General features: G+C 39.2%; 1 protein-coding gene across 1 annotated transcript; it reads right to left on the bottom strand.

Annotated features, from left to right (window-relative positions):
• Positions 1-1,210: 1,210 nt before the first annotated feature.
• Positions 1,211-4,844, bottom strand: LOC143556591 (quinolinate synthase, chloroplastic-like). The gene is made up of 7 exons (XM_077045876.1): positions 4,090-4,844; positions 2,915-3,199; positions 2,602-2,820; positions 2,331-2,510; positions 1,761-2,267; positions 1,510-1,671; positions 1,211-1,418 (listed from the first exon to the last, which is right to left on the bottom strand). The coding sequence occupies exons 1-7, from the start codon at positions 4,807-4,809 to the stop codon at positions 1,347-1,349; spliced, it is 2,145 nt and encodes a 714-aa protein (XP_076901991.1). The 5' UTR covers positions 4,810-4,844; the 3' UTR covers positions 1,211-1,346.
• Positions 4,845-26,588: the final 21,744 nt, after the last annotated feature.

Here is a 26,588-nt window from a genome sequence, read left to right as displayed (position 1 = left end):
AACTAAGTTATTCACTTTTCTAATAGTAAGAAAGAATTTTAAGGTATAAAAAATGAGTAAATTTATATTTATTCATCTTGTCTAAAATTCAAGAGTGATGTAAATTGTAATATTCATCGGATCATTTAAATTTTAAATCTTGATTGTGCTCTTCAAATTTGAGGATTCCAGAATTGCATTGGTGGGCGAGATTGCTCACAAACCTATATAAGACACTGGTTCTAACATAGTAATCTAAATAAATTATGCTAAACCCACTAGATTAAACATTTTGATTGTATCTTTATCAAAATATGGGCATACTTTTAACCTTTAAAGAATTGGCATATTAAAAACCAACCAATCAAGCAATGTTAATTAAGAACAAAAGATTTGAAAAGTAGTATGAGTCCATGAAAATAACCAATTAAATTAATATACATGTAGCTAAACTTCAGTCGATGACTATAAGCAAGGGATTAATCTTAGCAGTTAGCTCCGGATCAAAAGTAGAGCTAAATCCCAATAAACCGCAAAATGCAGGAGCTAAATCTCATCTAGCGTCTTGGCAACTAAAAATAGAGGTTAAATCTCAGCGACGGCTAAAATTAGCACCATTTACACATGTTTTGATTTGGTTCTTCTTTTCAAGGTTTTTTCACGGCTAAGCTTATTAACGCTTTGATGATTGATTGATTTTAGATATACTTATTTTTTAAAGCCTAAAATTCAATGATAGCTTTACAAAGAAGTAAGTCAGAACGTCTATTTACATAATTCTCCTTTAAATTATTGTTTTAGTTATACAATGGTATTATACTTTGTCGACTTTACATGTTCATTCACCAAGTCTCTTGTTCACTCGCGAGTAACATGGATAGTCCTTGTTCATTCGCTCCAACAATCACTCATGTTACTCGTGTGTGAATAATAGAATTACATGTGTTATTTCTAATACTAATTAAAAACCAAATATGCATTGGAGATAAATAATTAACTCTGAAAATTATAATAGAACTTTTAATATCCTTGAGATACCTTTTCTTTGGTATGCAACTATACATTATATCCAAGACATCTCAACCATTTCTATCACCATGTGTTTGAGTAAATGAGTGACTTAAATTGGAAAACTGTCATAGAATAATAGTGGATTGATAATAAATATAAAAACAAACATTTGCATGCAATTAGAATAATCCAAAATGATGAAGAAATCAACATGAAACAATCACCCTCAGTTGAATTTATTAGTGTTATCATGACAAAATTGCGGACTCCGTAAAGAGTTTTGGCTACTTGTATAAACTAGTTAAACAATGTTATGAAATTTTAATGACAACATACACTGTTATACATGTGTAACATTATGCAGCTCTTCCGTTATTACCAGCACCAAGGATCTGATTAACGAGCTTCTCCGGCAGTTTTTTGGTTGCCTAAAAAAAACAGAATACACGTAAATAACCCACACGTAATTTTTTTTAGTTTCTTTGTTTTATGAATTACGACATTATGAAAATAACTCACCTGATAATGTCTCATATGCAGTATCGGTTCACAACCAACGTCTGCAATTAATTTTCCTTTTGGCGTAAGCAAACTAAATCGTCCAGCTTCATGTCGTGCAAGACCCTCTTTACCAAACAGTAGGCTATTGCACACTTTAAGAAGCGAAGTAAGAGAGTTCATCTGTTGCGTAAAATGAAATTATTAAACTTTATCTAACACAATATATATTTTTATAAACAAAACTAAAAATAGTGCACTCAGTCACTCACCTTCATATATGGACAGGAAGCACAGCCACCATGAAGAGAACACCCCTCGCCACTTGCAACTCCCGGTATTACAGAAACGTTTAATACATCACCCAAATTTAGACTCGTGGACGACTTTTGTGAAACTGTGGTAACGGAATCTGATGAAACTGGAAAAACTATTTCAACACTAACTTTTCCTGTCTTTAAAGAAGCTTCTGAAGAACATAATAATTGACGAACAGCTGCAACAATTGATGTCACCATTCCTGATTCTGTTCCCAACACAAACTGAAGATGATCATCGACGTTTCTATCGAGAGCTTCTTGTACCTGAGTTTTAATGAAATCTAATATGTTTTGGGTGGACCCCACCACCCCCATTCCTCTTCTTTTAGCTTCCATAGCTAATGAGAACATTTCACCCGGGACCTCAAAATGAGCGGTAAGAAACGCATCACAATACATGTCTTTAATCTTTTCCACAACTTCGTGCCCAAAAAGATGATGAACAATGCAAGTTCCGTCCTAAACACAAACAAAATTATAAACATTTATCAATAAGAAATATAAAGTCATAAGCTTTATTACCTTGAAATAATGCAGCTTAGGTAACAATGCTTTGATTGAGTTTCTAGTATGTTCCGGATGTATCTTGGCTATTTCTTCATCTGTCATAACCGTCATCTGCTGAAACAACTCGATGATGTTTGCACCCATGTAAGAATCAGGTCCATACCATACATTTAAGTTCGGTACTTGAGCAAAAGCCTGATAAACAAAACATTAAACAAGTAAGCCACCACAGTAGAGTAGCATTTAGTGAAATAAAACATACAGTTAAAAGAGAATAAAGAATAACCTGTAAGATGGTTTGCACAACATTAGAAGAAGTACAAGTAATCGTAGGCACAAGTTCATGTGAATGAGCTTTCGTTTCTAACGAGGTGTTTATGTAGACAACATGTAACGAAGGAGATGAACTAGAAGCTTCAGAAAGATAGTTCATGTATGCAGGGCTGGATGCAGCATCAGCCAACGAGCAGCCGATCTGTTCATCCGACATCCTGTACACACCAACCTGCAACAACAGTAGACCCATATAACTCGTTAGGTGTATGAAACTATGAATAACAAACAAAACAATATATTTCACATTTTATAATGATGATTACCTCAGGAAAACCTGCTTGATCAAGAATCGCACGAACATTTTCAGACATGAAATCTACCCCTAAAACAGATATGAATTTGCATCCTGCTTTCGCCATGTTAACAGCACTATCAGCCATAACTAACGAGTCCGATATATGAATGTGAGGCCAAAGCTTTTTTGCAGCAGTTAGCACGCCTTGCACCTCCGGATCCATGTAAAAATGTGCAACAACTCCAATTTGCTTCTCCTTTAACAAATTGGCAAGCTCTTGAACCTTTGCATCATCAGGGAATAGATACCTAGCCTGTAATTACACTAAAGTTCAGCTGAAACTAACAATTTAAAAATGCCAAAACAAAAGAACCTGCTCTAATACAATTAAAACCAATGTTACCGATTCGATTTCACCTAATCTAACCAACATATCGATAGTCGGTCAAAGCCAGTCTAGATCTGCTCAGATCGTTCAAAATCGGTCAAATTTCTGTCAAAATCTTTAAAGTATTTGAACAAACTATATTTATTAATCCAATCCGATTAATAAGTTTGAATAACTATATATAAATTTAAAAAAAAATTGTATAAATATATATAATTTTTCAAAACTACACATAAAATTTCCAATCGGATTATCCTGATTAATTGCAAGTCTGCTCCCCACCCCCGACTAGAGGTGGGCAAAAGAACCGGTTAACTGAACCAACCTGAAAACGGTTTGGAACCAATAAGAAATGTAGATTCGGGACCAGTTTGAGATTCTCTCCACCAAAACCAGTTCCAAACCGGTTAACCAAACCAAAACCGGTCAAAAAACTGATCATAAACCAGTTTCAACCCGAAGCGAAACCGATACCAAACCAATTTGACTTTTTGTTGACCAAATCGAACCGGTTTAGGTTTTGGAACAGGTTTTCAAATCTATCAAAATTTGTCAAAATTGGTCAAGATCAATCAAAATCTGACGTATTTAAAAATTTATACTCTGTACTAATTAATCTAATCGGATTAATAATTTTGAAAAGGCATAAAACTTTGAAGAATCAAGTAGTGTAATCATATATACATCATAGTGTAATATAATTACAGCATGGTGCACGTTAATTTAACATGTACGTTAATTTTCCCCTACATACAAAATTCCAATCCGATTAATCTTTTAATCCTATTAATCACTAGTCAGTACCCCACCAATACCTGCGCCTCGGCAAACCCCCCTCTCGCCTCAACACCTTCTCTCGTAATCACCAAACCCGGAAACGCCTCCCCACTCACCCTCCCATATCTCTCCGCCACAATCGCCTTCGTCCTCTTCTGCATACTAACCAACACATTATACCAAGTATTAACCCTAGAATTATAATCACCCTTCACATTATTCACTCCAATATTATTAACACTCAAATCTCCCAAATCCTCCGTCTTCAACTCCAACACCTCCTCCGGCATCGCTCCGTCAAGCACCGAAATTAAACACGAGCAATAACCTCTCGTCACGTCCGAATCACTGTCCGCCGTGAACCTCATCGTTCCGTCGGTGTTCATCTTCACGTCTAGCCACACCTGTGCCGTACATCCCATCACTCGATTTGAAACGGTTTTAATTGATTCGTTAGCTTCCGGTAGAAGCTTAGCGTAGTGTAATAGAAGCTTGACTCGTTCGAGTGAGTCCGGTATGGATTTGAATTCGGATTTGAGAGATTGAAGCTTTGTAAGAGGTGATATATGGTGGTGTGACGTGGAAGATGAAGTGATGGTGACGTCAGAGTAGGATAACATGGACCTAGGGTTTGCAGAGAGGTGAATTGAAGAAGGATTGAAAGAGGTGAGTGGGAGTTTAGTGTTAGTGAGTGTGTTGTTGAAGCGAGTGATGGAAGAATAGGAAGAAGAATATATGTTGAATGATGCAGAGTCCATCTCGCCGGAGAATATGACGGTGGAATACGACGGTGGTGGTGAAGGGAGTACAGAAGTGTTTAATGAAGACGAGTGTGTGTGTTTTTTATATAATCTTTGATTAACCCGCAAAAGGATATAAAAATGGAATAAGACCTTTTAAACTTTTAGATTTATCTAGTATTTTGTAATTTAATTGTGAAATTTCTAATGTTAATAATCAAACTTTTATATCATTATCAATGTCTGGTGTCTCTTATAGTGATCTAGTTTTTCTTAATATATTAAGTGATAAGTATATTTACTATTTAGATGTTATATGGTGTAATTTCAAATTTGTAGGTAAAGTTGTTTGGATTTATGTTTGGAATTAATTTGTAACCGTTTATATGTGTCCATTGGTGTATCTTGTCCATTAATGTTCAGATGTCTGTTTGTCCATTATTATCCATTAATGTTCGCTTATAATATTAACAAACGGACACAAACAAACTTAATTTCTTAATGGACGGACACATTGTGACAATCGTCAATTTCAGGTTAACTCCGTCAATTCAAACTTTAGATCACTGAATCTATAACGCACACCTCATTACATTTAAACTAGGGTTTAAATGACGCTTGACACTTACTACATGTGTAGTCTTTCGGGAATTGCACCGAAACGCAAACGAGTTGACACAAACGATTGGTGAATAAACGAGAAACGTCAAAACAATAATTATGTGATAATTATGTGTTAGGATTATGTGTTATGTGATAACATGTTATATAATGTTAACTCAATGTGCAAAACTAAGTTAATTAAGCTAGAGATGTAACATTTGGAAGTTTAGGGACTAAAGTGTAACATGTTATTATTATATAATATTATCAAACCCTAGCTCCCTCTCCCACTTCTCCCAAACCCGACGGCAACTCTAGACCCCCCCCCCTTGCGATCGGCCTCATATACACACATACAATCAATTATTCAAGCTTTTGATTGGAGATTAAGGTGCTAGGAAGGTATAAACGACTATCCCTTGCATCCTTTATACTTAATTTCGATTTTTAATGGGTTAATTGAAAACCCTAGGGGCCGATTTTTGTATGTATGGTGTTCATATGATTGTTGTTGATTTGATGATGTATTGATGATGATTTGATAACTAGTTTTGATATTATTGCATGTTAATTGTTGTGTCTTTGAGTTTGAGATCAAATAAAACCCTAACTATGTATGTATGGTGTAATTGATATGCATGGATAGTAGTTATGGTATCTAGAATGTTATATGAATGATTTGTGGTCCATAGATAGTTAAATTGTTGAGTTTGGATGCAAACAGTTTCTGGACAGATTGTGTTGTTGATGTTTGATTGACTGTAACGGGTGTAAAAGTGAAAATTGATTGAGATAATTGATACTACAGTAAACTAGGTTGAGTCTAGTTTCTAAAGAATGTAAATTTGCAATTTTTGGACGTGTAAAAGTTAACCTTTATGATTTTACAAAAACGTTGTGCAAAGCTGAGTTGTTAGACCTGCTGTTGGTTGTTTTGTAAATGTTATATCTCATGAACTACGAGACCAATTGGGTTGGTTCTACTTCTGGAAGTTGACTTATTGAGTTAGAAACCTAACCCAAGTGGTCTTGCATTTATTGGATTTTTCGTTTAACGGGAATTTCAAATAACATTCTGTTGCGCATGAATTTGACTGTTATGAGTTTGCTGTAATGATTTGATTATTGTGAGAAACCTATGTGGAATAAAAATATAATAAAATATGTTCTGGAAACCTAAGACATATATGCTTTAGTGATGATTTTTGGTAAATTAATTGAGATGCTATGATCGGTGGAATAGTACAATCTTTCAAGTAGAATTTCTGTCTCGATGAAACTAGTTGCTGAATTTTGTGAAAGTTGCATGAAACAACGTGATTTCTAATTTATTATCGTGTTTTGACCAAATTTCCCTTGCGGGGAATAATTGCTAATTGATTGTCATGATTTGACCAAATTGCCCTCGTGGGGAATAATTGCTAGTTAATTGTTATGTGTGATCAAATTGCCCTTACGGGGAGTAATTGCTAGTGATGTACATTATTAATACATGACACGTAAATAATTGCTCACACACGTATCGTATCACAAATGTACTTGTTAAGGTCACACACGATTCACAAACGAAACACGAAACATGCTGTGTGCATAGGTATTATGTGCCGGGTCTAAAGACTCGATAATATTCCGACACTTAGAAAAGTCTCTTTGTTGTTTTAGAACGCTAGAGAGAGTTTTTCTGTGACGCGCATCTTGGTGATTTATTTTGGGAATACTTCGCAAACAGTGAGTTCACTTACCCCTTTTAAACTGTTTTCAAACGCTTTTCTCTTGGGGGAGATAACATACTCCGAAAACGCATTTAAGATTTTGTTAATATAGATTATATATCACTTGTAAAGACTAAGTGGCAAACGCGTTAACTAAAGTCCTTCATTCACATCGAACCGTTTAATATTGGATAATAGCGAGTCATTGTTGAGTAGTACTACTGGGTTTGACAAACCCCACCCAACGCTAAACTCGACTGGAGGTCGAGTGGGTGTAATCTTGGCTAAACACATATCATGGTCGGGATAGACCTGGTGACAAGGCAAATGATAAACAGTCAGCTTCGGTGTCGAACACTTAGTAATACTTGTTTTATAGGCTAGCTACCTATAGATATATAATTGACATAACACTATCTGGTAACGCAAAACGCTTAACGCAAAACGCTGAATGCAAAACGCTGAACGCAAACGCTAACGCTTTATTTTATTTGAACTCGTGAACTCACCAACCCTGTGTTGACACTTTTAGTATGTTATTCTCAGGTAGCCGAGGCGGGCGCGCGGTTTAGGATAATGCATTGCTTGAAACACTTTTAATTATGCAAACTTATTTTAAACTGTTATCATTGGGTTTTAAGTCGTCCTGGGTGACGCAACATTGGTTTCTATGGTTTTACGCTTCCGCATTTAATTACTCGTAAACGTTTTCATGGTTTTAAAACTTTGCTTTATGGTTTGATTATAACTAATGATTCCGATCCTGTTAGTTCACACCCTCTGACGGTAAAACTCCGTTAGTGGATTTTGAGGGTGTGACACACATGCATGAATTTTCGTTCGGTAGAGTGTTCATGAATTGTCCGTTTGTCAATAAAAAGTTTAACGGACGGACACAAACATATTGACGTCCGATCCGGTTCGGTCTGTGTACACCCCTTATTGCTTTCCTCGAAAATTATAAGAATAAGGTCTCGTTCTATTTTTTTAACGATGACTTTGTTGTGTTTAGACCACTGCGTTTCCTAAATGGAGAGCCAGTTGTTCTACTTCAACCAGACTATATTGTTTTAACTGAGATCATGTTGGTTTAAGAGTTTGACTTGAGCGTTCCCCTAGGAAACCATACCACCTGCTTCCATTGGACAATCGTTGTAAAACCACAATAATGGAACTCTTTGGCGTAACACACGATGAGAGGAAAACCCGGGTGAGCTTGGGATGATAATATGATTTAGAAAAGTCATGCATACCATCAAATTTTTTTATGTGTATATTTCTTAGATATATTTTTTATATAACAAGGTATATTAGATTTAATTTTTTAGTTAACATAGGGTGGAAGCGAGGAGTTTTGAGCTAACATGGAGCGGAGGCGATGGTTTTGAGCTAACATGGTGGGAAGGCAACGGGTTATGAGCTAATATGAAGGGGGAGACGATAAGTTAAGAAGCATACCGTATTGATTTCCTAATGTAGAGGCGAAGACTATTTAATAAAGAGACAAAGAGGATATTTGAAATTTGAAGGGATATATTTGGAATTTCTCTTTAAAAGTGATATTTTCTCATAAATATTATATAGTTTTTGTTCTTTTTTTAATAATTATTATATAATATTATTTTTTTTTGTTAGAATCTTTACCTTTTAGACAAGGAACCACAATTTCACCCAATCACGAGGTATAAGGGCGGCGGACCTTATTCCATGCTTTTGTAGTAAACCTTGACCCACGATGATTCCATGACGTACTGCCACTTACAGTTACCCTTTTGGAGGATTTTATGGTGAGGTTTTGTTTTGTTTTGTTTTGTGGCGAATTTTACTTTAATATTGGTTGCAATCAGCCATTGAGTTCCCTTATTCGGTCCAACACCAACCAAACCTTTTTAAAGGGTTAAAATTATGTAGAGTCAAATAGCACCCCCACCATTACTTTACACATTTCAGCTTCCCAAGCATAGGCGGATCTAGATACTTTGCTCGGTAGAGGAAAAATCGTTAAAAGGACCGTGTTTTGCCCTCTTTTACAAACAACGTGGGGATAATACGTGTTTTTTATATCAGTCTTTCGTTCTTTATGGAAAGTCATGATCACGAATGAAAACTATCTAAATCAGCAAAACGAGATTTGAAAGATGGTGCTTTTGTTTCACAGATCTTTCCATAACATCAAATATAGAACCTGAAAGTTGATTTTAAACCAAGACAATAAGGAATTTAGATTGGTATGCCACTAGTACAAAAATTGAATTGGACATATAACCATTTATTGGTGGACTTTTTGATAGAATTGGGTTTTCAATTAGCTTTTAGAAGGAAAAAGTAGGGGACTTGTGGCTAATGATAGAACTCAAGGGGCCATCTTTAGTATTAGATCTACTTTTACAAGAAATATACAAATAAACTCATGAAATATGCAATAAACTCAGAAGTTGAGTGGGGGCTAATACCCCCGAATGTAAAGTCAATCCGTCACTATTCCCAAGGGCGGCGAAATGATAATCGGTTACATTAGTTGAATTACAACGACAAAAATAACAGTTTACTCTTTACAAAACAATTGGTTAATTGAGACATGGATTTTAGTTTTAGTTGTATCAAGATTGAACCAGAAAGAAGTATACTCACAAGTCCCGAGTAGGCTTGTTCATGGTCCAGTTCTAGTCAACCATTTTTATAAAATTTTCGATCAGACCGTAAGTATGATAAAAAATTTTATGACCCTACAAAATAATCAGATTAATAATTATGCCCTGACGCCACCCCGCGGCCCGTTTGAAATTTTGTCAGTATTACCAAAGAGGTATGTTCACCGAGACGGAGAAAAAACCGAGTATGGGTCGAACCACTGAATCAGATCAGAAATTCAGTCTTGGTGACTTCCATACAATATTTTATGACCCTACGAAATAATCGGATCAATTTATGCCCTGATGCCCCGCAGCGGCCAATTTGAAATTTTGCCAGTGTTGCCAAAGGGGTATGTACACCTAGCCGGAGGAAAAACTCAGTATGGATCGAACAACTAAATCGGATCAGAAATTCGGTCTTGGAGACTTGCATAAAATATTTTATGACCCCACGAAAGAATCGGATCAATAATTATGCCCTGACACCACCCCGCGGCTCGGTCGTAATTTTTCAAGTATTGCCAAAGAGATATATTCATGAGCCGGAGAAAAAACTGAGTATGGGTCGAGTCAATGAATCGGATCAGAATTTCGGTCTTAGAGACTTCCATACAATTTTTTATGACCCTACGAAAGAATCGGATTAATAATTATGCCTTCACTTTACCCCGGGGCCCGTTCTAAATTTTGCCAGTATTGCCAAAAGGGTATGTCAGCGAGCCGTAGGAAAAACTGAGTATGGGTCGAACCACTGAATAGGACCAGCAATTCGGTCTTGGAGATTTCCGTATAATATTTTATAACCCTATGAATGAATCGGATTAATAATTATGCCCTGACGTCACCCCGGAACCCGTTCAAAATTTTGCCAGCATTGCCAAACGGTATGTTCACAAGCCGGAGGAAAAACTGAGTTGGGCTGAACCACTAAATCATATCAGAAATTAGGTCTTGGAGACATCCACACAAAATTTTATAACCATACGAAAGAATCGGATCAATAATTATGCCTTAACGCCACCCCGCGGCCAATTCGAAATTTTGCCAGTATTACCAAAGGGGTATAATCACCGAGGAGGAGAAAAAACCGATATGGTTCGAACCACTGAATCGGATCAAAATTTCGATCTTGGAGACTTCCATACAATATTTTATAACCCTACGAAAGAATCGAATCAATAATTATGCCCTGACGCCACCCTAGGGCCAGTTCGAAATTTTGCCAGTATTGTCAAAGGGGTATGTTCACCGAGCCGGAGGAAAAACAGAGTATGGGTCGATCCACTTAATCGGATCAAAAATTCGGTCTTGGAGACTTCCATACAATATTTTATGACCCTACGAAAGAATCGGATCAATAATTATGCCCTGACGCCACCCCGGGGCCCATTCGAAATTTTGGCAGTTTTGCCAAAGAGGTATGTTCACGAGCCAGATGAAAAACTGAGTATGAGCCGAACCACTGAATCGGATCAGAAATTCGGTCATGGTGACTTCCATTCAATATTCTATGACCCTACAAAAGAATCGGATAAACAATTATGCCCTGACGCCACCCCGGAGCCCTTTCTTAATTTTACCAGTATTGCCAAAGGGGTATGCTCACGAGCTGGAGGAAAAACTGAGTATGGGCCGAACCACTGAATCGGATAAGAAATTCGGTCTTGTTGACTTCCATACAAAATTTTATGACCCTACGAAAGAATCGGATCAATAATTATGCCATAACGCCACCCCGCGGTCCGTTCTAAAATTTAGCAGTATTGCCAAAGGGGTATGTTCACGAGCCGGAGAAAAAACTGAATATGGGTCGAACCACTGAATCGGATCAGAATTTCGGTTTTGTAGACTTTCGTACAATATTTTTTGACCATACGAAAGAATCGGATCAATAATTATGTCCTGACACCACCCCGGGGCCCGTTTGAAATTTTACTAGTATTGCTAAAGGGGTATGTTTACTAAGCCGAAGCAAAAACTGAGTTTGGGTCGAACCACTGAATTGGATCAGAAATTCGGTCATGGAGACTTCAATACAATATTTTATGACCCTACGAATGAATTGGATCAATAATTATTCCCTGGCGCCACCCCGCGGCCTGTTCAAAGTTTTGCCTGTATTGCCAAAGGGGTATGTTAACCGAGCCTGAGGAAAAACTGAGTATGGGTCGAACCACTGAATCGGATCAGAAATTCGGTCTTGGAGACTTCCATACAATATTTTATGACCCTACGAAAGAATTAGATCTATAATTCTGCCCTGACGCCACCTCGCGGCCCGTTCGAAATTTTGCCACTATTGCCAAAGGGGTATGTTCACTGAGGGGAAGGAAAAACTCAGTATGGGTCGAACCACTGAATCGGATAAGAAATTCGGTCTTGGAAACTTGCATACAATATTTTATGACCCCACGAAAATATCGGATCAATAAATATGCCCTGACGCCACCCCGTGACCCGTTCGAAATTTTGCCAGTATTGCCAAAAGGGTATGTTCACCGAGCCAAAGAAAAAACCGAGTATGGGTCGAACCACTATCAGATCAGAAATTCGGTCTTGCTGACTTCCATATAATATTTTATAACTCTACGAATAAAATTTTGTTTGGAAGTCTCCAAGACCGAAATTCTGATCCGATTCAGTGGTTCGACCCATACATAGTTTTTCCTCCGGCTCAGTGAACATACCCTTTGGTAATACTGGAAAAATTTCGAACTGGCCCTGAGGTGGTGTCAGGGCTTAATTATTGATCTGAATCTTTCGTAGGATTATAAAATATTGTATGGAAGTCACCAAGACCGAATTTATGATCCGATTCAGTGGTTCCACCCATACTTAGTTTTTTCTCCGGTTAGGTGAACATTCCCCTTTGGCAATACAGGTAAAATTTTGAACAGGCCACGGGATGGCGTCAGGGCATAATTATTGATCTGATTCTTTCGTAGGGTCATAAAATATTGTATGGAAGTCACCACTACCGAATTTCTAATCCGATTATGTGGTTCGCATCATACCCAATTTTTCCTCCGGCTCGATTAACATACCATTTTGGCAATACTGGCAAAATTTCGAACGGGCCCTAGGGTGGCGTCAGGGCATATTTATTGATCCGACTCTTTCGTAGGGTCATAAAATATTATATGGAAGTCTCCATGATCGAATTTCTGATCCGATTAAGTGGTTCGGTCCATACTCAGTTTTTCCTCCGGCTTGGTGAACATACCCCTTTGGCAATACTGGAAAAATTTCGAACTGGCCCCATAGTGGCATCCGGGCATAATTATTGATCCGATTCTTTCGTAGGGTCATAAAATTATGTATGAAAGTATCCAATAGCGAAATGCTGATCCGATTCAGTGGTTCGACCCATACTCAGTTTTTCTTCCGGCTCGGTGAACGTGTACCCCTTTGGCAATACTGGAAACATTTCGAACTGGCCTCGTGATGGCGTCTGGGCATAATTATTAATCGGATTCTTTCGTAGGGTCATAAAATTATGTATGAAAGTCTCGAAGACCGAAATTCTGATTCGATTCAGTGGTTCGACCCATACTCAGTTTTTCCTTCGGCTTTATAAACATACCCTTTTAGCAATATTGGCAAAATTTCGAACTCTCCCCGGGGTGGCGTCAGGGCATAATTATTAATCCGATTCTTTCGTAGGGTCATAAAATATTGCTTGGAAGTCTCCAAGACCAAAATTCTGATCCGATTCAGTGGTTCGACCCATACTCAGTTTTTTCTTTGGCTCGGTGAACATACCCATTTGGCAATAATGGTAAAATTTCGAACGGGCCCCAGGGTGGCGTCAAGGCATAATTATTGATCCGATTCTTTCGTAGGGTCATAAAATATTGTATGGAAGTCTCCATACCGAAATGCTGATCCGATTCAACGGTTTGACCCATACTCAGTTTTTCCTCCGACTCGGTGAACGTACCCCTTTGGCAATACTAGCAAAATTTCGAACTGGCCCCGTGGGGGCGTCCGAGCATAATTATTGATCCGATTCTTTCGTAGGGTCATAAAATTATGCATGGAACTCTCTAAAACCGAATTTCTGATCCGATTCAGTGGTTCGACCCATACTCAGTTTTTCCTCCGGCTTGGTGAACATACCCCTTTGGCAATACTGGAAAAATTTCGAACTGGCCCCGGGGTGGCGTCAGGGTATAATTGTTGATCCGATTCTTTCGTAGGTTCATAAAATATTGCTCGGAAGTCTCCAAGACTGAAATTCTGATCCGATTCAGTGTTTTAACCCATACTCAGTTTTTTCTCCGGCTCGGTGAACATACCCTTTAGCAATACATGCAAATTTTTGAACGGGCCACGGGGTGGCGTCTGGTCATAATTATTGATCCGATTCTTTCGCAGGGTCATAAAATTTTGTTTGGAAGTCTCTCCAAGACCGAATTTCTGATCCGATTCAGTGGTTCAACCCATACATAGTTTTTCCTCCGGCTCGGTGAACATACCCCTTTGGCAATACTGGAAAAATTTCGAACTGGCCCCGGGGTGACGTTAGGGCATAATTATTGATCTGATTCTTTCGTAGGGATAAAATATTGTATGGAAGTCACCACTACCGAATTTCTGATCCGATTCAGTGGTTCGCCCTATACCTAGTTTTTCCTCCGGCTCGGTGAACATACCCATTTGGCAATACTGGCAAAATTTCGAACGGGTCCCGGTGTGGCGTCAGGGCTTAATTATTGATCCGATTCAGTGGTTCAGTCCATACTCAGTTTTTCTTTCGGCTCGGTGAACACACCCATTTGGCAATACTGGCAAAATTTCAAACGGGCCACGGGGTGGCGTAAGGGTATAATTATTGATCCGATTCTTTCGTAGGGTTATAAAATATTGTATGGAAGTATCCAAGACCGAATTTACGATCCGAATTTATTGATCCGATTCTTTCGTAGGGCTGGCATATCGTGTATACCCGTACACAATAAGACACGAACACGAAATGGGTATACCTGTACACGACACGAAGACTTATTGTGTACCTTTAACCCAAACACGAACACGAACCTGTTAATACCTGGCATACACGATAATATACGACAGTACACGATAATAACTCTTTAGAAACACATATTTGACAACATTTTAGCGAAAAAAAGTCGACGAAAGTTCATAAAAGTATTAAAATAAAACATAAATCCATGCTCCTTAACAAATTTAAGACAAAAACACATAGAATTCTAATCAAAACATATATTTAAAACAATATCAAGTTCCAATTGGTCTTTCTTCTCATTCCAAAAAATCAAACCTACACACAAAATAAGTATAGTCAATTAGTCATATTAATCATGGACAATTGGACATATTCATATAGTTTTATCAAGTAACATTATTTGAAAGTTTTAGAGTGAGGTACCTTAGGATTGTTCATTGTTTTTAGCGAGCAACACTACTTGAAGCATTTGGAGTTGGTACCTTAGGATTGTTCACCGAGTTTGAAGCATTTGATTCATAACTAATAGCAAGCGCCATTATATCTTCAGTGAGCTCTTCCACACTAACTTTGTTAAAATCTACAAAGTACAAACAAACATATATATTATAAAATTAATAATATAATATTATGTATAAAACTTATAAAAATCAAGCAAAGATGGACATTACAAAAATCTCCATGTAACCAATCTTTTGTGCATATTAAAGCCTCAACGGTAGCTTTACTTTTGTGCATATTACAAAAATCTCTCTTTTCTTTCTTTTTGTTTTCTCTTTGACCCTTATTTGTTATGGTTTATATCCTCTTCATCCACCAAACGAACCTCATCATCCACATCCATATCCATTGAGAAGTCATCTTCTAAATCAATTTGGATAGAATCACTCTCCGTCTAGAATGAATAAAGAAAAAAAATACATAAAGTTACACAAAAATAAAATCAAACTTGAACCAAAATAAGTATAGTTGAATCAACAAACATACCGTTATTTTGGCTTTCTTATCCTTTGCCTTTTCCACCTTCTTTTGTGGGTCACTCATAATTACCTAAATAGTAAATACTAACAAATGTGAGCCATCAAAAGTTCAAACCAAATAAGTAAAATAACTAAACTAAAACAGCCCTATAATAGTATTAAACTCATGTTACTAAACTCAGCAACCCACTGAGTCACCAACTCGTTCACCTCAATCAGTCAATCTCAAAATCACCAAATCAATTTTATTTTTTTACACAAACTAACAAACCCTTTGGTACAAAACAATAATATGAATTAATGACCGACAAAAGATGGATTTAATGTTTATGAGATGAATTGCAACAAAACAATAACTTACCAAGAATGAATGATGAACGAAACTGGAGGCGACGGGTGATGGCCTGCTGAAGATGAACGATGAATGGATTTAGTAATAGCCTAAATGAATGATGAACGGAACAAAACAATAACTAACCAAGAATGGATTCAGTAATAGCCTGCTAAAGATGAACGGAACTGAACGGAACGGAACTGGCGACGGGTGATGGCGGCGACGGGTGATGGCCGGCATGAGAAGGAAGGCCGGCGACGGAAATTATGGTAATGGCCGGCGACAGCGTGACTGCGTGAGAGGGAGGGGTTTTGAGAGTGACGGCTGTAAGTAAGAATTAGGGTTAGGGATAAATGTATAACGAGATATAATATAAGTTATAAGTATATATATATTTTATAATTTATTTAATATTAAAAATAACCATGTACTAACAGGTACCTAACAGGTAAACAGGTATTATACCTATTTAGACATGAAAATTAGCAGGTAATTTCGTGTCTACCTGTTTAGTACATGAAACCTGTTAAGGCCTTTGTAACATCGTGAAAATTTCGAGTTCAAAATGTCAACTTTCCAAAGTTAAGGGAATGAAATGGCACACCGTCTGCCACGTAGCGACACATGGCAGACCTACTGTCTGCGACACCAGGGCTACGTTGCGTTACGCGACGGGTGCCCTGAAGGCGGTCGTGTACCGCGATGGGAACCAAATTTTCGTCTATAAATAGCAGGTCCGGAGTTTCATTCTTGGCACACCAAAATCAGCTCTCAAGTCTCTCTCTAACATCTCTCTAAGTATTATAAACCCGACCCTCGATCCACCTCGATTTGCGTGCCCCGATTCCTCGTTTGTGTACCAACGTTTCCTCGAAGTGCGTGCCACCCTCCACCCACATTCAATCAAGTAAGGCGTTTGTTTTCGAAAGGCATGCCATCGATTGTCAAAGATTGGTGCTATCGTTGGAGTGCCAAAGTTGATCGAGAAAGTAAAGCGGCGTCGAAGTGCTGCTCGAATTCCTAATTTTTTAAACGCCATCAAGGTTAGGCGTAATGTCAATTGAATATAATATAATATTATATTAAAGGCTTAAGCCTTAAGTCGAGGTTATACTCGATGCCTCGATAAAAGAAATACAAACATAACAAAGAAATGAATAAAGAAATATTGTGATAGATAAATATATATTTGTGTGCAAGTATATATATATATATATATTCTTTGTTATGAAATTATTATTTAAGTAATAAGAAGTATTCTTAAATAATGAAAGAAAAAGAGTACGTTTTCTTGGAGAAGAAGAAACGTCGGGTTTTATATAAACTAAAGGTTTATAATTACTTTTAAACTAAAGGTTTTCAAGTAAATGAGATATATGAACTAAAGGTTCATCGAGGTATAAAACAAGACTAAAGGTCTTAAGCCGGATTGTATATCCGACTAACAAATATTTATACTCGTACTATAGGTGCGAGATAAAGAAGGGAAAGACCCTTGGACGGTGAGTGAAGCCGATCCTAAATCGAAAAGGTGAATACGCCCCCAAACTTTTAAACTTGTTTTAAAATGAGTCAACTTGTTATATGAAATTTGTTTACAAGGAACTATGTGTTCCTAAAACCGTTATAAATAAGGGTATGAACCTAGCCCTCAGGCTGTGGTATGCGTGTGTTTGGATCCTTACATAGGTGGTACTACGCGATGAATGGGCACATCGCACCACCCATGGTCGTAGGACGCTCTCCTGCAGGGAGTACGACTGTTGTGTATATTTACGGGTACTTAACTAAGTCGAACGCTGTGGTGTTTGCTGATGTGACCTAGAGTAGAGGCTCGTGTTTATAATGTTTTATTTGACTTTTTTATTCCTAAGCCACGTTGGGCTGAGGCAGGCGTAGTCTCGAGGAGTAATAAAGTAAAAGAAAATATTTTGCGTCAGCATGTTCACCAGCATTCGTTGCTGACGTATTTTCTTACATTTTGCAGGTGAACAAGAATAGCGTTTGGGATGTCGAAGAGCTATATTTAATCCGATGGCTCGGATTTTATTTTGTATAAACTTAAATATATAATGGTGGTTTTGTAATATAAAAACAAGTAATCCTTTGTACTTAAGTTCGGGAATCTTTAAAACCCCGACTTTTGTTTATATAAATATTTACAACTTAAATCCACAAGTTTTATAAGACTTCCGCTAAAGTAACGTAGCTCTGATTTATTAACACTTTTGGTACCAACTATTGATCATACTCCTAGGCATAAGATAGGGGTGTGACAGCCTTACCTGTTACCTGTTAAAGTCGTGTAAGTACGTGTCGTGTATTCGTGTCTGGTGTATAAATTGCCAGCCCTACGTCGGGGCATAATTATTGATCTGATTCTTTCGTAGGGTCATAAAATATCGTAATGAAGTCACCAAGACGGAATTGCTGATCCGATTAAGTAGTTCGGCCCATACTCAGTTTTTTTCTCCGGCTTGATGAATACCCCTTTGGCGATATTGGAAAATTTTCGAACGGGCCGCGGGGTAGCCTTAGGGCATAATTATTGATCCAATTCTTTCCTAGGGTCATAAAATACTGTATGGAAATCACCAAGACCGAATTTCTGATCCGATTAAGTGGTTCGACCCATAATCAGTTTTTCCTCCAGCTCGGTGAACATACCCCTTTGGCAACACTGGCAAAATTTCGAACTGGCCCCGTGGTGGCGTCCGGGCATAATTATTGATCCAATTTTTTCGTAGGGTCATTAATTTATCTATGGAAGTCTCCAAGACAGAATTTTTGATCCGAGTCAGTGGTTCGACCCATACTCAGTTTTTCCTCCGGCTCGGTGAATATACCCTTTTGGCAACACTAGAAAAATTTCGAACGGGCCGCGGGGTTGCGTCAGGGAATAATTATTAATTCGATTCTTTTTTAGGGTCATAAAATATTGTGTGGAAGTCACCAAGACCGAATTTCTGATCCGATTCAGCTGTTCGACCCATACTCAGTTTTTCCTCCGGCTCGGTGAACATACCCCTTTGGCAATACTGACAAAATTTCGAACGGACCGCGGGTGGCGTAACGGCATAATTATTGATCAAATTCTTTCGTAGGGTCATAAAATATTGTATGGAAATCTCCAAGACCGAATTTCTGATCCGATTATGTGGTTCGACCCATACTTAGTTTTTCCTCCGGCTTGGTGAGCATACCCATTTGGCTATACTGACAAAATTTCGAACAGGCCGCAGGGTGGCGTTAGTTCATAATTATTGATCCGATTCTTTCGTAGGGTCATAAAATATTGTTTGAAAGTCTCCAAGGCCGAAATTCTGATCCGATTTAGTGGTTCGACCCGTACTCAGTTTTTCCTCCGGCTCGGTGAACATCCCCTTTGGCAAAACTGGCAAAATTTTGAACAGGTCACGGGGTGGCGTTAGGGCATAATTATTGATCCGGTTATTTCGTAGGGTCATAAAATATTGTATAGAATTCTCTAAGACCGAATTTCTGAGCTGATTCAATGGTTCGACCCATACTCAGTTTTTCCTACGGCTCTGTGAACATACCCCATTGGCAATACTGGCAAAATTTCGAACGGGCCGCGGGATGGCGTCAGGGCATATTATAGATCAGATTTTTTCGGAGGGTCATAAAATATTGCTTGGAAGTCTCCAAAACCGAATTTCTGATCGATTCAGTGGTTCGATCCATACTCAGTTTTTCGTCCGGCTCTGTGAACATAACCCTTTGGCAATACTAGCAAAATTTCGTACGGGCCGCGGAGTGGAGACAAGGCATAATTATTGATCCGATTCTTTCGTAGGGTTATAAAATATTGTATGAAAGTCTCTAAGACCGAATTTCTGATACAATTCAGTGGTTTAACCTGTACTCAGTTTTTCTCCAGCTCGGTGAACATACCCCTTTGGCAATATTTGCAAAATTTCGAAGTGGCCCCGGGGGTGGCGTCAGGGCATAATTATTGATCCGATTCTTTACAGGGTCATAAAATATTGTTTGGAAGTCTCTAACACCGAAATTCTGATCGATTCAGTGGTTCGACCCGTACTAAGTTTTTCCTCCGGCTCGGCGAACATACCCCTTTGGCGATACTGGAAAAATTTAGAACGGACCGCGGGTGGTGGCGTCAGGGCATAATTATTGATCTGATTCTTTCGTAGGTTCATAAAATATTGAATGGAAGTCTCCATACAATAATTGAGTATGGGTCAAACCACTGAATCGGATCAGAAATTCGATCTTGTCTTTTATATATATATATGCCTTGACGCCACCCTACGAAAGAATTGGATCAATAATGATTCTTTCGTAGGGTCATAAAATAACTGAGTATGGGTCGAACCACTGAATCGGATCAGAATTTCGGTCTTGGTGACTTCCATACAATATTTTGTGACCCTATGAAAAAATCAGATCAATAATTATGTCCTGGCTCCACCTCGTGGCCCGTTCGAAATTTTGGCAGTATTGCCAAAGGGGTATGTTCACCGAGCCGAAAAACTGAGTATGGGTCGAACCATTGAATCGGATCAGAAATTCGGTGTTGGAGACTTCCATACAATATTTTATGACCCTACGAAGGAATCAGATCAATAATTATGCCTTGACGCCACCCCGCGGCCCGTTCTAAATTTTGCCAGTATCGGCAATGAGGTATGTTCACCGAGCCGGAGGAAAAACTAAGTACGGGTCGAACCACTGAATCGGATCAGAATTTCGGTGTTGGAGACTTCCATACAATATTTTATGACCTTACGAAAAAATCAGATAAATAATTATGTCTTGACGCCACCTCGCGGCCTGTTCGAATTTTTGCAAGTATTGCCAAAGGGGCATTTTCACCGAGCCGGAGGAAAACTAAGTATGAGTCAAACCACAAAATCAGATCATAATTTCGGTCTTAGAGACTTCCATACAATATTATATGACCCTACGAAAGAATCAGATCAATAATTATGCCTTAACGCCACCCCGCGGCCCCGTTCGAAATTTTTCCAGTATTGCCAAAGGGGTATGTTCACCGAGCCGGAGGAAAAACTGAGTATGGGTCGAACCACTGAATCGGATCAAAATTTCGGTCTTGAAGACTTCTATATATTATTTTATGACCCTACGAAAGAATCGGATTAATAAATATGCCCTGACGTCACCCCGCGGCCCGTTCGAAATTTTTCCAGTATTGCCAAAGGGGTATGTTCACAAAGCCGGAGAGAAAACTGAGTACGGGTTGAACCACTGAATCGGAAAAGAAATTCGGTATTGGAGACTTCCATACAATATTTTAGGACACTAAGAAAGAATCAGATCAATAATTTTGCCCGGACGCCACCACGCGGCCCGTTCAAAATTTTGCCTGTATTGCCGAAGGGGTATGTTGATTGAGCCGGAGGAAAAACTGAGTATGGGTCGAACCTCTGAATCAGATCAGAAATTCGGTCTTGGAGACTTCCTTAAAATATTTATGATCCTACGAAAGAATCAGATCAATAATTATGCAAGAAGCCACCCCGGGGACCGTTCGAAATTTTGCAAGTATTGCCAAATGGGTATGTTCACCGAACCGGAGGAAAACTGAGTTCGGGTCGAACCACCGAATCGGATCAGAAATTCGTTCTTGGATATTTCCATACAATATTTTATGACCCTACGAAAGAATCAGATCAATAATTATGCCTTAGCGCCACCCCTCGGCCCGTTCGAAATTTTGTCAGTATTGCCAAAGGGGTATGTTTATCGAGCCGGAGGAAAAATTGAGTATGGGTCGAACCACATAATCGGATCAGCATTTGGTTATTGGAGATTTCGATATAATATTTTATAACCCTACGAAAGAATCGGATCAATAAATATGCCCTGACGCCACCCCGCGGCCCGTACGAAATTTTGCTAGTATTGCCAAAGGGGTATGTTGATAGAGCCGGAGGAAAAACTGAGTATGGGTCGAACCACTGAATCGGATCAGAAATTCGGTCTTGGAGACTTCCAAGAAATATTTGATGACCCTCCAAAGGAATCGGATCAATAAATATGCCTTGACGCTACCCCGCGGCTCATTCGAAATTTTGCGAGTATTGCCAAAGGGGTATGTTTACAGAGCCGGAGGAAATACTTAGTATGGGTCAAACCAATGAATCGGATCAGAAATTCAGTCTTGGAAACATCCATACAATATTTTATAACCCTACGCAAGAATTGGATAAATAATTATGCCCTGACACCACCCCGCGACCCGTCCTAAGTTTTGCCAGTATTGTCAAGAGGTATGTTCATCGAGCTGGAGGAAAACTGAGTACGGTTCGAACCACTGAATCAGATCAGAATTTCGTGTTTAGAAACTTTCATACAATATTTTATGACCCTACGAAAGAATTGGATCAATAATTATGTCCTGGCGTCACCCCGCGGCCCGTTCAAAGTTTTGCCAGTATTGCGAAAAGGGTATGTTCATCGGGCCGGAGGAAAAACTGAGTTCGGGTCGAACCACTGAATCAGATGATAATATCGGTCTTGGAGACTTCCAAGCAACATTTTATGACCCTCCGAAATAATCAGATCAATAAATATGCCCTGACGCCACCCCGCGGTCCGTTCGAAATTTTGCTAGCTTTGCCAAAAAGGTATGTTCACCGAGTCTGAGGAAAAACTAAGTATGGGTTGAAACCACTGAATGGGATCAGAAATTCGGTCTTGGATAATTCTATACAATATTTTATGACCATACGAAAGAATCAGATCAATAATTATGCCCTGACACCACCCCGCGACCCGTTCTAAATTTCGCCAGTATTGCCAAAGGGTATGTTCACCGAGCCGAGGAAAAACTGAGTACGGGTCGAACCACTGAATCGGATCAGAATTTCGGTCTTGGAGACTTCCATACAATATTTTATGACCCTACGAAAGAATCGGATCAATAATAATGCCCTGACGCCACCCCAGGGCCCGTTCGAAATTTTGCCAGGATTGCCATAGGGGTTTGTTCACCGAGCCGGAGGAAAACTGAGTACGGGTCGTACCACTTAAACGGATCAGAAATTCGGTATTGGAGACTTCCATAAAATATTTTATAACCCTACGAAAGAATCGGATCAATAATTATGCTCTAACCCAACCCCGCGGCCCGTTCGAAATTTTGCAAGTATTGCAAAAGGGGTATATTCACTGAGCCGGAGGAAAAACTGAGTATGGGCGGAACCACTGAATCGGATCATAATTCGGTCTTGCGATTTCCATACAATATCTTATGACCCTACGAAAGATCGGATCATAAATATGCCCTGACGCCACCCCGCCGCCCGTTCTAAATTTTGCCAGTATTACCAAAGGGATATGTTCAACGAGCCGGAGGAAAGACTGAGTACGGGTCGAACCACTGAATCGGATCAGAATTTCGGTCTTAGAGACTTCCCTATAATATTTTATAACCCTACGAAAGAATCGGACCAATAATTATGCCCTGACGCCACCCCGGTGCTCGTTCAAAAATTATTGCCAAAGTGGTATGTTCACCGAGCCGGAGGAAAAATTGAGTACGGATCGAATCACTTAATGGATCAGAAATTTGGTATTGGGGACTTCAATACAATATTTTATGACCCTACGAAAGAATAAGATCAATAATTATGCCCTGACGCTACCCCGCGGCCCGTTCTAAATTTTTTCAGTATTGCCAAAGAGGTATGTTCACCGAGCCTAAGGAAAGTCTGAGTACAGGTCGAACCACTGAATCGGATCAGAATTTCCATCTTGGAGACTTCCATACAATATTTTATGACCCTACGAAAGAATCGGATCAATAATTATGCCCTAACCCAACCCCGCGGCCCGTTCGAAATTTTGCAAGTATTGCAAAAGGGGTATGTTCACCGAGCCGAAGGAAAAACTGAGTATGGGCGGAACCACTGAATGGGATCATAATTCGGTCTTGTGATTTCCTTACAATATCTTATAACCCTACGAAAGATCGGATCATAAAAATGCCCTGACGCCACCCCGCGGCCCGTTCTAAATTTTGCCAGTATTGCCAAAGGGATATGTTCACCGAGCCGAAGGAAAAACTGAGTACGGGTCGAACCACTAAATCGGATCAGAATTTCAGTCTTGGAGACTTCCATATAATATTTTATAACCCTACGAAAGAATCAGATCAATAATTATGCCTTGACGCCACCCCGGTGCTCGTTCAAAAATTATTGCCAAAGGGGTATGTTCACCGAGCTGGAGGAAAAATTGAGTACAGATCGAACCACTTAATGGATCAGAAATTTGGTATTGGAGACTTCCATACAATATTTTATGACCCTACGAAAGAATAAGATCAATAATTATGATCTGACGCTACCCCGCGGCCCATTCTAAATTTTTCCAGTATTGCCAAAGGAGTATGTTCACCGAGCCTGAGGAAAGACTGAGTACGGGTCGAACCACTGAATCGGATAAGAATTTCAGTCTTGGAGACTTCCATACAATATTTTATGACCCTACGAAAGGATCAGATCAATAATTATGTCTTGACACCCCCTGGTACCCATTCGAAATTTTGCCAGTATTGCCAAAGGGGTATGTTCACCGAGCCGGAGGAAAATATGAGTACGGGTCGAACCACTGAATCGGATCAGAAATTCGGTATTGGAGACTTCCATAAAATATTTTATGACCCTACAAAAGAATCGGATCAATAATTATGCCCTAACACAACCCCGCGGCCCGTTCGAAATTTTGCAAGTATTGCAAAAGGGGTATGTTCACCGAGCCGGAGGAAAAACTGAGTATGGGCGGAACCACTGAATCAGATCATAATTCGGTCTTGGTGATTTCCATACAATATATCTTATGACCCTACGAAAGATCAGATCATAAATATGCCCTACGCAATCCCGCGGCCCGTTCTTAATTTTTCCAGTATTGCCAAAGGGATATGTTCACCGAGCCGGTGGAAAGACTGAGTACGGGTCGAACCACTGAATCGGATCAGAATTTCGGTCTTGGAGACTTCCATATAATATTTTATGACCCTACGAAAGAATCAGATCAATAATTATGCCTTGACGCCACCCCGGTGCTCGTTCAAAAATTATTGCCAAAGGGGTATGTTCACCGAGCTGGAGGAAAAGTTGAGTACGGATCGAACCACTTAATGGATCAGAAATTTGGTATTGGGGACTTCCATACAATAATTTATGACCTTACGAAAGAATAAGATCAATAATTATGCCCTGACGCTACCCCGCGGCCCGTTCTAAATTTTTCCAGTATTGCCAAAGGGGTATGTTCACCTAGCTTGAGGAAAGACTGAGTACGGGTCGAACCACTGAATCGGATCAGAATTTCAGTTTTGGAGACTTCCGTACAATATATTATGACCCTACGAAAGGATCAGATCAATAATTATGCCTTGACACCCCCTGGTACCCGTTCGAAGTTTTGCCAGTATTGCCAAAGGGGTATGTTCACCGAGCCGGAGGAAAAACTGAGTACGGGTCGAACCACTGAATCGGATTAGAATTTCAGTCTTGGAGACTTCCATACAATAGTTTATGACCCTACGAAAGGATCAGATCAATAATTATGCCTTGACACCCCCTGGTACCCGTTCGAAATTTTGCCAGTATTGCCAAAGGGGTATGTTCACCGAGCCGGAGGAAAAACTGTATATGGGTCGAACCACTGAATCGGATCAGAAATTTGATTTTCGAGACTTAAATACAAAATTTTATGACCCTACGAAAGAATCAGATCAATAATTATGCCCTACCGTCACCTCGCGACCGTTCAAAAATTTTCAAGTATTGCCGAAGGGGTATGTTCACCGAGCCGGAGGAAAAACTGAGTACAAGTCGAAGCACTGAATCGGATAATAATTTCGGTCTTGGAGACTTCCATAAAATATTTAATGACCCTACGAAAGAATCAGATCAATATTTATGCCCTTACGCCACCCCGGGGCCTGTTCGAAAGTTTGCCAGTATTGCCAAAAGGGTATGTTCACCGAGCCGGAGGAAAAACTGAGTATGGGTGGAACCACTGAATCGGATCATAATTTCGGTCTTGGTGACTTCAATACAATATATTATGACCCTACGAAAAAATCAGATCAATAATTATGTTCTGACGCCTCCCCGCGACCTGTTCTAAATTTTGCCAGTATTGCCAAAGGGGTATGTTCACTGAGCCGGAGGACAGACTGAGTACGGGTCGAACCACTGAATCAGATCAGAATTTCGGTCTTGGAGACTTTCATACAATATTTTATTACCCGACGAAAGAATTAGATCAATAATTATGCCCTGGCGCCACCCCGGTGCCCGTTCGAAATTTTGCCAGTATTGCCAAAGGGGTATGTTCACTGAGCCGGAGGAAAAATTGAGTATGAATCGAACCACTTAATCGGATCATAAATTCGGTCTTAGAGACTTTTATACAATATTTTATGACCTTACGAAAGAATAAGATCAATAATTATGCCCTGACGCCACCCCGCGGCCCGTTTTAAATTTTCCCAATATTTACAAAGGGGTATGTTCACCGAGCCGGAGGAAAGACTGAGTACGG

The sequence above is a fragment of the Bidens hawaiensis genome, unplaced genomic scaffold, assembly GCF_021521415.1.
Source record: "Bidens hawaiensis isolate Kalapana, Puna unplaced genomic scaffold, B.hawaiensis_p1.1 tig00018651_1, whole genome shotgun sequence".
Lineage (NCBI taxonomy): Eukaryota > Viridiplantae > Streptophyta > Magnoliopsida > Asterales > Asteraceae > Bidens > Bidens hawaiensis.
This window is presented reverse-complemented; position numbering and strand designations above follow the sequence as displayed.